This window comes from Erigeron canadensis, chromosome 6 (assembly GCF_010389155.1).
Source record: "Erigeron canadensis isolate Cc75 chromosome 6, C_canadensis_v1, whole genome shotgun sequence".
Taxonomy (NCBI): Eukaryota; Viridiplantae; Streptophyta; class Magnoliopsida; order Asterales; family Asteraceae; genus Erigeron; species Erigeron canadensis.
Genome location: NC_057766.1, coordinates 41891901 through 41907079, shown reverse-complemented (window position 1 = coordinate 41907079; position 15179 = coordinate 41891901). Strand labels below are relative to the sequence as shown.

Genomic DNA, 15179 nt, shown 5'->3' with positions numbered 1-15179 from the left:
AACATGAAATATATTGTTAATAACTTAATAAAGGGTTGATTTTTTCTACAATACTCCGTAGAATAATATTATTATGAAAGTAACAGCATTAAAATAAAAAAAAATGATAATGACAGCCCTAAGGTGGTCATTAACAGCTTATTATATGCATAAAAAAATAGTATTTAATATATAAATAACCGCCCCCTGAATTTTCGCAAGATAATGTACAAATTTTAATGCATCAAATTAATGCTGACAACCGGTTGTCATTAACAAAACTTAAATAAAAAAAAAGATTCGCCTATTATCTTCAAAATCAATAGAATTAGGAAATGTACAAGTGTTGTTTTATTTATTTAATCCTCTTCAAAATTTATTTATTTTGAACAGCTACAAAATTTGTATATATGTTACTATCCTGCATTATTTAAAATAGGAAAAAAAAATATTTCTAGTTGTTGATATTTACCATACTCACATTATGCCATCTGAAATTCAAACTTAGATTAGTATAATACCATCGAATTTTTTTAAACCTTCGACACGTCATGATCGAGAAATGCCTATGCGGACAAAGTCAAACTTGTTTTCACAAAGTCACAGCTCACAACTCGATAATCCACAAGAAATCCTTCAACTTGGATTTTATTCAGAGCCCTTACAGATTTATCACTAAAAAGAACAATCTTATTTTAAAAAGTAAGATTAAATAAAATAAGATTTTGTTATGAAAAAAATGTTGTACATAAAAGTAGATTATTATTTTTACGAAACAATTATTCTTGCAACAATACTTTTTTGCCTAACAAAATCCAATAAAGTATTAGTACGTTTGTTTACTTGATAAGAGTTCAAATGAGAGAATAGGTAGATCATTTTATAAAACACAATAATGATGGAAAAAATTATCTACTTATGGTATACATCTAATTTTAGCTATTTCAATGGGGAAAATTGTACGCAAGAAAATGATATAAATAGCAAATTTGTTAATGTGAATATTTCTAAAATCTATATCTAAAAAGGTATAAAATTGAGTCTATTTTTTTTTTTCTCTCATTTAGAGATCAGCATGGACTTACATCCTACGAGTAGTATTTTAGGTATCCTTTGTTAAAAAATAGTAATATTTATTAGTTACTGGCAGTTTCCATTTTTTAAAATAATTATTAATTTAAACTTAATATAATTTTTTGGATGATAAATGGTTAAATTTGATATTATTTCAAAAGCAAGTATTGTAAAAATAAAAATAAAAATTAAAACGTGATAAGTAAAATAAGATATTGTTCCATATGATGAAATACAATGGAAACAACTCGTATTGTCGTATTCAATAAGGTTATTTTTTACATTCAAAAATTATGATTCATGATTTCATCTGGTGATTAATTGATAACAAAACTTTGAGCAATTGGGCCTAACTGATTTAACGTTCACTGGCACCTTGCTAACCAAAGGCCCAATAGTACATCGAACTGATATAAGAATAAAAAAATGAAGTAATAACAAAAAAAAAAAAAGAACAAAAGAGAAGTCAATACAAATGATCGACAGGACTAATAGGAATCTTTATAAGTAATGACCTTCACGTACTCTCGGTTACCACAACATGAAATCTTGATTTAAAATTCAGTTCCAATGTTACATAGTAGCCACCACGTCTATCACAAAGTTCAATATCCGCTCTATATAAAAAAATGCGACATTCCACAATCTTCATCCAACAAACAACTTTCATTCTTATTGCCATCAAGTTTCCAGCAAATCAACAAAAAAAAAATGGCAAACAATCAATTTACAACCATCATTTTAATCCTTCTCCCGCTGGCCTTCCTAGTGGCAGCGACCATCGCCCACGAGGTACCCGCCAAGCAAGACAAAACCGCCACAGTTGTTGTGGAAGGAAAAGTATACTGCCAAAGTTGCAAATACTTTGGTTCGTGGTCTCTCACCGATGCTGAGCCAATCCCGGCTGCTAAAGTTAGTGTCATATGCAAAAACCACAAAAGGAGAGTGAGCTATTACAATGCATTTGAGACCGATAAAGATGGTTACTTTTATGCAGAGCTTAAAGATTTCAAGATGTCCCATTATTTATTAGACCATCCTCTCCATTCTTGCCATGTGAAATTGGTGTCATCTCCTCTTCAAACATGCAATCTTTTGTCAAATGTCAACAATGGTATCAATGGCTCTCCTCTAAGATTTGAGAACAAGGTAGTGTATGGAAACAACTATGAAGCAGTCGTTTATGGATCGGGTCCATTGGCTTTTCGTCCTACTAATTGTGGCCCGGAACCCACGGACTAAACTTGATCAAAGTATTCGATTTTATAACCATCATATATGTATCCGAGATGATTTTGGTTTCTTGTTGATTAGACCTAGCTAATATATAACAATCTTCTTTTTAAGTGAATTAACTATTCTCAGATTCTTACTAGGAAATTAGGGACTACTATCCTTGTGAACGCTAAAATGTGAATTATTTAATAAGTTCATAATTGATTCTATATATCTTACGAATTCATTTAAAGGAAAATGACAACCATCTTAAAAGATTGACCTAGAAATGAACTTAAAAAAACCTTAAAAATTTAACATGTGGATTTCACTTTATTAAAAATAACTTATAACTTTAAAAATTTATAGTTATAGGTTGATTTATTATCATTATTTAAAACGTATAACTGTTAACACAACGTATGTTAAACGTCCCGCTGTCGAACCGCAACATGAAATTTTAAGATAATTCACCTTTTAAAGAAAATATACTGGGATCAACTTCAAAGATAAAATTAAACAAATTTTAAACTTTTAAATTAAAATAAAATATGAAACCTCCCAATAATGAACAAGGTGATACAAATTCAGTGATCTGCAAAACCAATAATCCATATAAATTGTTATGTCGTTCGTTACATTATCCCGTTTACATGTCAGAAAAGATCATATGTATAAACTAGTAATTATGGTCACTCCGATACATACCAATCTTCATCTACATTATTCATATAGAGTTCAAGTAAAGTACAATATCTACCTTTTACTCAAACTACTACATTATAAATACGGATTTATTTTTATGGCATCTGAACGATAACTTTTTACTTTTTTTTAAAGGTGAATTTCGCTTGAAACTTTGTGTCGCGATTCGACAGTGTTGGTGTATTTCCGGGTGACAACATCATTATAGAAGTTTGTCTTGAGTCTATTGAATATGTACTTGTAATAAATGTTAAGTTTTCGCGTATAATAAAGTCAGCCTCGACCGTTGACCAAGTCAAGCTCGACCTTTGACCAGGTCGAGCTCGTGTGATGTCCAAGATGGGCTTCGGTCCATGAAATTCTAGGTCCGTTTAGTCCATTAGTTTTAGTATAAATAGATATTAAACCTTATGTTTAAGGTTGAATCTTCTAGTCATTATATTTTCGTTTTTAGGGACTTGGTATTTACTTGTAATTGCATTTACCGAAGTAATATACAGTTCCAGTTTATTCATATTGGTGTTCATGTTGTTGATTGCTAATGTATAAGATTTTCCGCACTTATACATTAGATACTTAATCTCGTTAGATCCGGTGGCAAAGGGACTTACAATTGATATCAGAGCCAACGGAGGTATTCTTTTGGTTCGGGATTAAGGTTTCAGCAACGATTAAAGTGTTTTCTTTCGGTTCAAACAAGCTTCAGCACTCCAGTCGAGCTCGACCTCTCAAGCTCGACCCCTTCCGAAGCTCGACCTAGTCTGGAGCTCGACCTATTCTGGAGCTCGACCTAGTCTGGAGCTCGACCTATTCTGGAGCTCGACCTAGTCTGGAGCTCGACCTCTTCTGGAGCTCGACCTATTCTGGAGCTCGACCTAGTCTGGAGCTCGACCTAGTCTGAAGCTCGACCTCTTCTGGAGCTCGACCTAGTCTGGAGCTCGACCTCTTCTGGAGCTCGACCTATTCTGGAGCTCGACCACTTGAGCTTGACCTAACCAAGCTCGAGCTCGACCTTCCCTAGCTCGACCAAAATGTGTTGATTTTGTTTTGGCCATAACTTTCAAACCATAACTCCGTTTTTGACGATTCAAGTGGCCACGAATTCGTAAATGAGTCTACATTCCAATGGTTATGGAAACATCACTTGACCTCGACCACAATTGGAGCTCGACCTCAACCACGATTGGAGCTCGACCTTGACCAGATTTGGAGCTCGACCTCGACCTTTTTGGAGCTCGATCTCGACCTTTTCTGAAGTTTGTCCTTTATCTCCTGTTCGACTATATAATCAGATTTTGTGCTCCAAGTGATTGGTCTTTTTAGAATTTGCAATCTTGATTATGTTTAGGTTCTAAACTTGTCTGAATATTGAACTTGTAAACTCTTTTGAGTTTTGATTTGATATCTGTTAACCGAGTTTTGGACTTGTAAACTTGATCAACTTTGGATTCTATTTTATCACTTTTCGAATTGTCAAGAACTTGTAACTTTGATTTAGTCTTGGCCTAAGCTCGTTGGGATATTGAACTTGTAAACTCTTTGAGTTTTGGTTCGATTTTTGTAATAAAGCAATAGACTTGAAAACTTGATCAACTTTAGGTTCTAAATTTAGACAACTCAAATCAATGACGGCTAAAGGTCTATCCTTTATAAAAGATTCCGAGAAATCTTAGAGAAAATTCAAGACCAGACTAAAAAGGTTATTCTGACAAGGAACTACTGGGTTTTCTCTTGACTGTATATATAAACAATTGTGTCATGATGTTGTTTTTGCAAGGAACTACTTGGTTATCTCTTGATTGTATATGTGAACAATTGTGTCATGATGTTGTTTTGGCAATGAGCTACTGTGTTATCTCTGGATTGCATATGTGAACAACCGTGTGATGAAGATGAGATTGGGAGATGTGTTGAAACCAAAAACAAACATATAGGCTGTTTTAAGAATTTTGTAGAGAAAAGGGGGGGATAAAAATTTAAAGCTTCCATGCTTTCTATGCAAAATTCTTGGATGTTCGTAGTAATGAAGATCAGGGTGTTTTGACAGGGTTTAGTCATGGTATCTTTTTGGTTTTGAATCTGTGTGACATGTGTCCGACCTAGTTTTTGGATCAAAGGCGTCTGATTTAAGATTAGGTGATTCAAATGAATCAGATGAAGATTGAAGATCGTGATTGAAAATCCGAGTAAACTGTTCATGATCTTTGCTTAACATGTGTTTGGAATTTTGTCGAAAAGCTTTTGTGATAAAGTTAATCATTTGTAGCCGAGTAATTGAAAAATCAAACCTTTATTTAATGCCAATGATGTAGAGATGATTAATCCGGTGACTAGTGAAGAGGTTGCAGACTAAGTGGTTCTCCATGTATTTTGGAGATGCTTACCTTGAGGGGGAGATTTGATATGAAAGACTTCAGGTGATTGGTGGATTCATGAAGATAAGACAAAGTCAGATACTATTGGTTGAAGACATAGATCTTGTGAGTGCTGCGTACCTGAAATTCAAGTTACAGAATTTCTTATCGTTGTGAGAGCTGATTAAATTCGATGCTGATTGTTGGAGATTCAACTTCTTTATCATATGTTGGTTAAGCTTGAAGATCAAAATAGATTGAGCGATGTTATTTTGCATAATGTCTGGAGTGATGATATCCGAATTGCATGAGGAGACAATGATGTTTGTATTACTTTAAAGTGATGATGTTTGGCATGATAATGTTGCTTGGAGCTTAATTTGGAGGTTACTGTTTAAAGGAGAATTACAATCTGAGTATTGGATTTGTTAATTGTCATAAGGATATAGAGATTTTGCGGTTTGAAGATCAGTGTGCAGCGCATAAAGATCAAGTCTTACCAAAAAAAGACATAATATTATTATGATTGTCAGAATTGATAGCAATAGTCAAGGAGTGCTTGATTGAGCATTTATGTTACTATCTCCATGTATTACAAGTGAAGACTTTGAAGATCGATGAAAACTTCTAAATATTGATGTCAAGGGGGAGTCTGTTGGTGCATTTCCGGGTGACAACATCATTATAGAAGTTTGTCTTGAGTCTATTGAATATGTACTTGTAATAAATGTTAAGTTTTCGCGTATAATAAAGTCAGCCTCGACCATTGACCAAGTCAAGCTCGACCTTTAACCAGGTCGAGCTCGTGTGATGTCCAAGATGGGCTTCGGTCCATGAAATTCTAGGTCCGTTTAGTCCATTAGTTTTATTATAAATAGAGATTAAACCTTATGTTTAAGGTTGAATTTTCTAGTCATTATATTTTCGTGTTTAGGGACTTGGTATTTACTTGTAATTGCATTTACTGAAGTAATATACAGTTCCAGTTTATTCATAATGGTGTTCATGTTGTTGATTGCCAGTGTATAAGATTTTCCGCACTTATACATTAGATACTTAATCTCGTTAGATCCGGTGGCAAAGGGACTTTCAGACAGCGAGAGGTCTAGTATACGTTATCTTAACCGGGTCCGCGCTAGAGAGCTATCTCGAAGTAAAACGCCTATTTGAAATACCCAATTGGCCCGGGGGGGGGGGGGGGACCCTTACTAATCTGCCCGAATTCACGACGATTAATAGGGGTGAACTCTGTCCTCTCAAATTTGAACCTATATACCCATGCCAAACCCTCATAGAATGACTGCCTATATCTCAAAATTGATGGATTTAAACCTGGGACCTATAAGTCACCAAGAGAACTCCAAACCACTACATCAACTCATTGATTTTTAAGCGATAACTAAGCTTAAATTTCGTTAAGTACATATAGGAAATGTATCATTTATAACAAAATGTTGCTTGTAGTTTTAGTGTTTGTCTAGGGGTTTACGATTTTAATATAATTGGCCTTTTAAAAAAAATAACAAAAAGTTGGTTACTCAATATATATTAAATTAATAATAGGGTTTACAAATGTCTATGTATATATTTTCTTAATATTTTTTTTTAATTTCAAACGGCATCAGGAAAACTTTAATGTATAATATAGTGGTGAAGTCTTGCATGTATTGACTATGAGCTGTTATAAGTATTCAGAGGAAAACCCACAAGACTTGTCATCCCAAAGGATCGAACTTAAGACCATCGATAAACCTGAGAATGCCTGACTAATTATCATTGGCTATATATTTTTTTAGGGGAAAGGTTAGGTAAAACATGTAGTACCTATCTTAGGTAAAGCATGCAGTACCTATCTTAAGTAAAGCAAGAGGATTATGTAAAATTAATGGAAGGTTATGTAAAATTTAGGGGAAGCTATGTATGTTTATCAAATTCAAAGGTTTAATTTATAACTTTTTTCTAAGTGACAATACCTAAACTTAGGTAAAGTCAGTAATACGGATCATTTTACAATTTTTTTAATTTACCCATACTTAATTACAAAGTAGCAGATATGATCCCGTATATGTCTTTCTTCAAAGTTAACCATAAAAATAAAATAAAAATAAGTTACAATCACGTCTTCAATAATTGAACCCCTATTAAGATATGTGAAGATAATGATAACTCATATCACCAGTCATGCATACAAATTAAAAATAAAGTATAACAACAATGACAATTATCTGAAACAAAAAACATGAAAGAGAAAATAATGGCTTTCACGTAGTCTTTGGCATTTAAACATGGAAATATTGATTTCAAATTCGATTCAGAAATCAGAAGTATACATGGTAGCCACCACGTCTGTCTCAAACCAAAGTCCACTTATATTTTTTCGTTTTTTTAATCACTTCTGCAAACTATATATAATGAAACATGGCTCTTCATATTCATCCCACAAACAACTTTCATTCTTGTTGCCTTCAAGTTTACAACAAAACTCGGGGAGAAAATGGCGAACAATCAGTTTATCATCATGATCTCCATCCTACTCCCACTGACCTTTCTAGCTGCAGCTACCACCGCCCATGATGTACCAGTGAAACAAGACAAAACCGCCACCGTTGTTGTAGAAGGAAAGGTGTATTGCCAGAGTTGTAAATACTTTGGTTCATGGTCTCTTACAGATGCTGAACCAATCCCAGCTGCCAAAATTAGTGTTATCTGCAAAAACCACAAAAAGCGAGTGAGCTACTACAATGCTTTTGAGACCGATAAAGATGGCTACTTTTATGCAGAGCTCAAAGATTTCAAGATGACTCATTATTTATTGGACCATCCACTTCATTCCTGCCATGTGAAATTGGTGTCATCTCCTCTTGAATCATGCAACCTTTTGTCAAATGTCAACAATGGTATCAATGGGTCTCCTCTAAGATTTGAAAACAAGGTGTTGTATGGAAAAAATTATGAAGCAATAATTTATGGATCGGGTCCATTAGCTTTTCGTCCTACTAACTGTGGACCAGAACCCACTGACTAAGCTTGATAAGTTGATATCGTTTTAACGTGCTTGATATGGTATTTTTGTTTGAGTTGATCTTGTTATGACATTCAATGAATTAAATGTGGGTTCATTACCTAGTACTCTTTTTATCTTGACACTAGATTTTAACTATGCAATATTCTTAATAAAATGGAAGAAAGAAAACTTGCATCATACTCGTATTAAACATTTAGGCAAATAACTGTAATAAAACGATTTGCAGGAGATAGTATTTGGGTGTGTTTCTACTCTTTGTAATAGTTGTGTAATCACTTAATCATTTATGGCCTTAAGTGTTTGGCAGCCATGATTATTAGTGGAAGTGATAAACACTAGGGTATAAAAGTACTTTTATTCTTATCAAATTAGTTATGTACCCCTAAATTAGCAGATAACCATTAAGAACGAGTTAATCGCCCGCATACCAAAAACAAAGGATTATAGAGTGGATTTACTCTTATCAAGTTAGTTATTTGACTCTTAAAGGAGCAGAATAACGTTTAAGAAAAAGTTAATTACCTAAATACTAAAACTACTCATTTGAGCCTTAGATGGGCAGATAATCATAAAGCATAAGTTGATTATCCAAACACAAACAGAAGGGATTATACTACTTACCAAGTTCTTTAGAAGTCCAAAGGCATAGCAAACATCTTGTTTATATCATCCTTGGCTTCCTTTGTGCAAATAGTCTGCTCAAACAAATCTTTTTCTTTTCTTGAACGTGAAGTACTAGGCCTGGAAATCTTTTGTTGATGATGATCCATTTCATCGTCTGGAAGTATCATAAAGGAGCTGCAATCCTGTTTCTCTTCAAAGGGTTTCTCCTGCTTTCTTGGTCTTCTCTTCCTTACAAATTCTATTGGTTTTCCAAACATGCCATTAATGTCATCCATGGCTTCCTTTAAGTTTACTGTAGGCTCTACTAGGCCATGATGGCACACATTTTCCACCTTTGGCTCGTCTGATATGGTGGACCCAACAAACCGAAACACAACTGTATCTTCTCTAAATTTTGCTTGTGGGTTCCTGACTGAGTCTGAAATTTTGGATTCTACAGGAGTTTCCTTAGGGCATGGAAAAACAAATGCACCTTTTGTTTTGTTTGAAGCCATTCTTTGGTTTAATTTATCTTCCTCATCCTCATCATTATCTTCATTGTCATCACAATAGATTTGAAAAGGTTCCTCCGCAGGTTGTTTATTGTTTGATTCTTTGACCATGCTACCCGAGTCATCATCATTAAACACCTTGAAGCCATCATTTGAGCAGTTACCACCATTAAACACCTTGAAGCCATTAAACACCTTGAAGCCATCATTTGAGCAGTTACCACCATTTTCTTTGCTTTTACGTGAATTGTATTTTGGAAATTCTTCTGGACCTAAAGGCTCACGAAACATACTATTTATTGCATCCATGGCTTCTTTTGTGTTGATAGTGGGCTCCACCAGTCCATGATGGCGTGCATCTTCAGCTTGGGATTTTCCAACAATGGCTGTCTTTGCAAATCTAACCACAACTGTGTTTTCACCAGCATGTCCATCTACTCCACAACCAGTAGTTTGTGGAATTTGTTTCTTGTCCTTTATTTGTTGGGATTTAGATTCAACTAAAACTTTTTCTGCCGTATGCTTAATGTCATCAACTAGAAGATTTCCAGTACTTCGCCTTTCATGACGCTGCAGGACATCAAGGTATGGTTAGAAAATGAAGGCCATGGCCCACGGGGACAATAAGTAGACACGGTAAATCAAACTGTAAACCTAAAAACTCCTACCTGTATCCTCTTCTGTTTATGTCGCAGCATTCTAACAAGAAACTGATCATATGCTTTCTGTAGCTCATCTGCAGGCTCTGCAAGACTGCCACATCTTTACTTGTTAAAGCAACCAAGGTATCTATAGAGTGTTTGGATGTATGGTTTAAATATGATTATGTGGGTTTGAATAAAATACACAGAGATCACAAAAGATGGATGTGCTTCTGTTTCCTGAAGTTTTAATTAACCAATTATCAGCATCACTTTTGATGCTATTATAAGTTTGACCAATTCTGATTTTTCAAGAAAGTTATACATAAAACAAGGGGATGCAGATAAGTTTACTCTACCATTGTAATAATTAACCTTGTTATTGCTAGTACCAAACTAATCATTCAGAACCAGTCATTTGACCCAAAAAAACAAGACAACCCACAGGTAAAAGTAGGTTAATCAAACAGACAGACAAACACTATAACGCATATTTGCAACATATGGAGTAGCATTCATAAACCACTGAACTAAGGCAAGAGGAAACGAATCTCAGTTTGACCATAACGTACCAAAACTTGACATCATAATATACTACAACTGCAAAGGAGTTTTATGAATTCGACATTTCAGCTACCTCCATAAAAATAAAAAAAATGCTAACCAGAAGCTAATACCAGATCAGAAGACTTACTTCTGCACCCCTAAATGATACATATTCTCGGCCTCAGTATACTTCTTCTTCTTTTCGTAATAAAGTGCATAGGCCTGATAAAACAGTGACCTCTTGTCCCCAATGTTATTCGCCTTCATGTTTTTCAGAACAGCACCAGGGTCATCAACAAAATCCAACTTCACATAAACCAATATATCATCAATCAATACATATAACAATCCATAAAAAACCTTATAAGATCTAGACGCCATTCTTGGATTTTAAAATAATAAGTTACATGTTATGCCTACAAAGTACCAAACTTTATGGTTTTCGATACATTATATGTATATATAATGGTATAGTGACGATTATTCGGACTGCACGATTAAAAAGCCCTAAAAAATTATTTTTCAGTTAGGATACAAACAGTTGGGGTTTTACCAATTTAATCCAAACACGAAGGTATCGTGAATCGTTGCGATATCGACGGTCAGTTTGGAAAGTTTGAGCGCATTTCTGAAGAAATCTCGGAAGCTTCTGTGTGAGTAGCTCCGGGAGTAATGCATCTGTCATTTTCTTAATTCCTCTGTACAAAATCATCAAAAATATATTTACTATTATATCATTTTATACAAAATTAGAAGTGAATGAGTTTAATTTGATTGAGTAATTACCGGAGCCATGGGACAAGAGGATCTGTTCCATTGTAGTTTTTTATATCAGAAACCAATGAAGAAAATAGATTTTCATTATTCGCCATTGCTCTGTGTGACTCTCTGTGTGTGTTTTGTGAGTGACGGATTTGAAATTTCGTAAAAAGGCGCTTCTGTTTTGATTTTTAAATTTAATAATTGTCAAATTAAGCCAATGCGGCGATGTTGTCGGCGACGGGTGGTGGTGGCAGCAGTAACGGTGTGGTTATTAATGTAAAAGTATAAGTGATTCGCCAATAAAACCCTAATTCAGATGGAGGAACATTTGTTTTCATAAAAGGACACTGATGGAAAATGAGATTTGTGTGGAGATAATATAAAATGTCAAGAGCAAATTTGGTATTTCAAAGACGAAATAGTTTAATTTAAAAAGGGGGTTTTTGTTTTATAAGGGAGTAAAGATAAAGATAAAGATTAGATTAATTAAAAGGGAAATGATGGATTGAAGAACTAGTCGTGCTTCGTAATAATCCTTTTAATAATTTTCTTAAAATCATGAATATATGAAAAGTGTAACTCATTAGTTATTTCTTCTAATCTTAACCTTTGATTTAAACGAATGTCATGATCATGACTTTAGGATGATTATTAGGAGCCATTTTCCAAAAAAAATTAGGAGATCTGGATGTCGCTCAATGGGTAATATTCTTCAAGGTTATTGTGAATTGGCTAAACGTTCTTTGTGTGTAAGAAAGTTTGTTCAAAATCGAACCATTAAAAGACAAATTGTTAACCAAAAAAATAAGAATTCAAACAAAAAAGTAAAACAAAAGGTTTAAAGGAAAAAGAATTTCAAAAAAAACTATGTGAAATAAAGTGTTACAGAATAAACTATTTGGAAAGAATAAAAAAAAAACAAAAGTTTTAATTACTTTCTCATCTTTGGTGCTAAAAAAAACACATAAGGGAGTGTTTGGTTCGCAGAATTTTAAGGAATTCGATGGAATTGGAATCTGAATTCCATTCCATATCCTGTTTGGTTGACATAATGAAATTCAGATTTCATTCTATATCATGTTTGGTTCGTATGAAATTGGAATTGGATTCCTTCAAATTCCATCATAAGATGGAATTCAAGATTCTTTCGTATTTTTGATGGAAAGTTTGAAATTCCAATGGAATTCAAGTTTTGATAAAACTTAATCTTTTATAATTATTTTTATTATCATTATTTTTACTTTTAATATTATTGTTAATAATTACTTCATATTAGTGTTTAAAATTTTATAAAAAATTATATATATTTATAAAGTTTATTACTACTTATTAAAATCATTTTTTATATACAAATCTAATTTTAGCTTGTAATGTTTAATATTATTCAATAAAAAATGTTATTTTATAAAAAATATTAATAATATTTATATAAATTTTTAAAATATTATTTTATAAAAATATAAATAATATTTATATAAATATTTATAAATTATAATATTATTGTATAAAAATATTTATTTTTTATAAAATTTTTTACTATTTAATAAAAAAATTCTTATTAAAAAAGTAACTTAGTTTATATAATTTAAGTTATTTTATAAAAAATATTATTTTATAAAAAATAATAATATTTTATATAAATTTTATATTTTGTAAAAAGCATTAATGTTAAAAATTATAAAATATGTATTCCAATTTTTTTAATTATTATTTTTATAAAATAATATTATGAATTCCATTCAATTCCACTCAACCAAACACACAAAATTATAATTCAATCAAATTCTAATTTCATCAGATTCCAATTTCATCAAATTCCAATTCCTTTAACAGATTCCAATTCCTTCAAAAACATTCTGCGAACCAAACGGCCCATAAGTTTTAAAACTCAATACGTAGCTCTTTAGCTGGACAAATACATAACTGGTAAATCAAGTTTAATTGGGTCATTCATAATTTTATTTTGACTTCTCTTTAAATCTTATTGTCGCATCTCATTCCATGGTTTTGGTTATATACTAATCTAAAATTGAGTTTGATTCACATGATGTTTTTATAAGGAATGAAATATGTCAAATGAATTATAATTCGAAAAAAAAAAGAATTTAAATGAATGTTAAATAATTGATAATCCATCAAGAAAACCTAAAGAACGAAGATTTCGTCAAATGAAAGATGTATACATTAATGGATAATGATATACTTTTATTCTTTAACAACCAAAGACACTAAAAATGGAATTCAATTCCAATGACAGTGAACCAAATGTGATCTAAGAATAATGAGAGATTGAAATTTACGGTGTGTATATATTAGAATTTTTTTTTGAAACGAGCATATTTTAAGGGTTTTTTGTCAAATAAGTTTTCGAAAAAAAAAAATTACAAAACCAGTGAATCCGGTTTTGAAAATACCGGATTCACTTTTCGACCTCAAATCCGGTATTTGAAATACCGGATTCAACCGGATTTAAAAAAGCAACTTTGAATCCAGTATTTCAAATACCGGATTCAGACCATGTGTCAGTGTGATGTGACAGGAGCCTACCTACGTGCCTGAAACCATATATAGCTTGATTTAGTATATGAAAATCACATACATTATTATATTCATTTTTAAGAACCTAGCATTTACCTTAAGAAATTAGTAGAGATAGGTTCATAGGGTCCTGGTACAGAACCATGGTACATACTTGATGTGACAATAAATAGCATGGTCCAAAAAGATGATAAAAGTCAGCTCCAAAAAAGGATTCGGAATTTCACCACTGTAGCTCCTGTCACATCACACTGACACATGGTCCGAATCCGGTATTTCAAATACCGGATTCGAGGGAAAAATTTGAATCCGGTATTTCAAATACCGGATTAACTGGTTTTATGATTTTTTTTTCAAAAACTTGTTTCACAAAACACCCTTAAAATATATCCGTTTCAAAAAAAATTTCGTATATATTAGTACTCCGTATTTCCATATTAATTTTCATATTAAACTATTAACATTACATAATTGATAATTGAGATAATATAAGTTCCAATAAAGATAAACAACAATTTTTATTTTACTTTATTCCTCGTTCATAGTATATGTATATTGAGGAAATATAGTTAGACATCATTTGCTTTACAAGGAACTGTGCAATTTTCCTGACAATCTTTGGGGAAATAGTAGCATTTTACAGGCATATTATAGCAACAATAGTTCCTTGCGTGGATATTGTAATGGCGATATGTACGTTCTTTTTCTTTGTTTTTGATACCCCGTTTGCCTCCTCCTATAAACAAGCAAAAGATTATTATTATTATAATATGATATTGGATTTGTTAATAGATCATATGAAAGGATTTTTTTATGGGTAAGATACGATATAATTTCTAAGTTGAATATCAATATACCATTGTCGAGATATATAGATTCAAAAATATATTCTAACTATATTTTGTCAAGGTTATGACAATAAGGTTAGTCCTTCAACATGTACGCTGCAATTTTTTTTATATCAAATCTATACCCCATTATAAAGAGGATAACATTAAGATGTTAAACATACTTTCTCCGAACCACCACATTTAACAACTACTTTTTAATGGGTTCCGTTGCAACGCGCGGGCACCAAGCTAGTATATTAGAGATAAACTAAATATATTTTTCAAATCAAGCACTTATTGAAGTAAAAAAAAAATATGTGTAAATATAGTTAGTGGTCAGAATTCTAATTTATTTTTCATGTCAAAAACCTCCTGTTCTTCTTTTCTCTTTAGGT

General features: G+C 32.5%; 3 protein-coding genes across 3 annotated transcripts; 2 read left to right on the top strand and 1 right to left on the bottom strand.

Moving 5' to 3' along the window:
- Positions 1 to 1575: 1575 nt before the first annotated feature.
- On the top strand, positions 1576 to 2404 carry LOC122606317 (non-classical arabinogalactan protein 30-like). The gene has a single exon (XM_043779275.1). It carries the CDS (start codon positions 1624 to 1626, stop codon positions 2293 to 2295), a length of 672 nt encoding a protein of 223 aa, XP_043635210.1. The 5' UTR covers positions 1576 to 1623; the 3' UTR covers positions 2296 to 2404.
- Positions 2405 to 7473: 5069 nt separating this feature from the next.
- On the bottom strand, positions 7474 to 11526 carry LOC122605245 (probable inactive serine/threonine-protein kinase bub1). Its single transcript, XM_043778155.1, has 6 exons — positions 11441 to 11526; positions 11208 to 11352; positions 10803 to 10960; positions 10136 to 10220; positions 8974 to 10037; positions 7474 to 8033 (listed from the first exon to the last, which is right to left on the bottom strand). The coding sequence occupies exons 1-5, from the start codon at positions 11524 to 11526 to the stop codon at positions 8982 to 8984; spliced, it is 1530 nt and encodes a 509-aa protein (XP_043634090.1). The 3' UTR covers positions 7474 to 8033; positions 8974 to 8981.
- LOC122605244 (non-classical arabinogalactan protein 30) lies at positions 7822 to 8456 on the top strand. Its single transcript, XM_043778154.1, has one exon. The coding sequence runs from the start codon at positions 7822 to 7824 to the stop codon at positions 8350 to 8352; it is 531 nt and encodes a 176-aa protein (XP_043634089.1). The 3' UTR covers positions 8353 to 8456.
- Positions 11527 to 15179: the final 3653 nt, after the last annotated feature.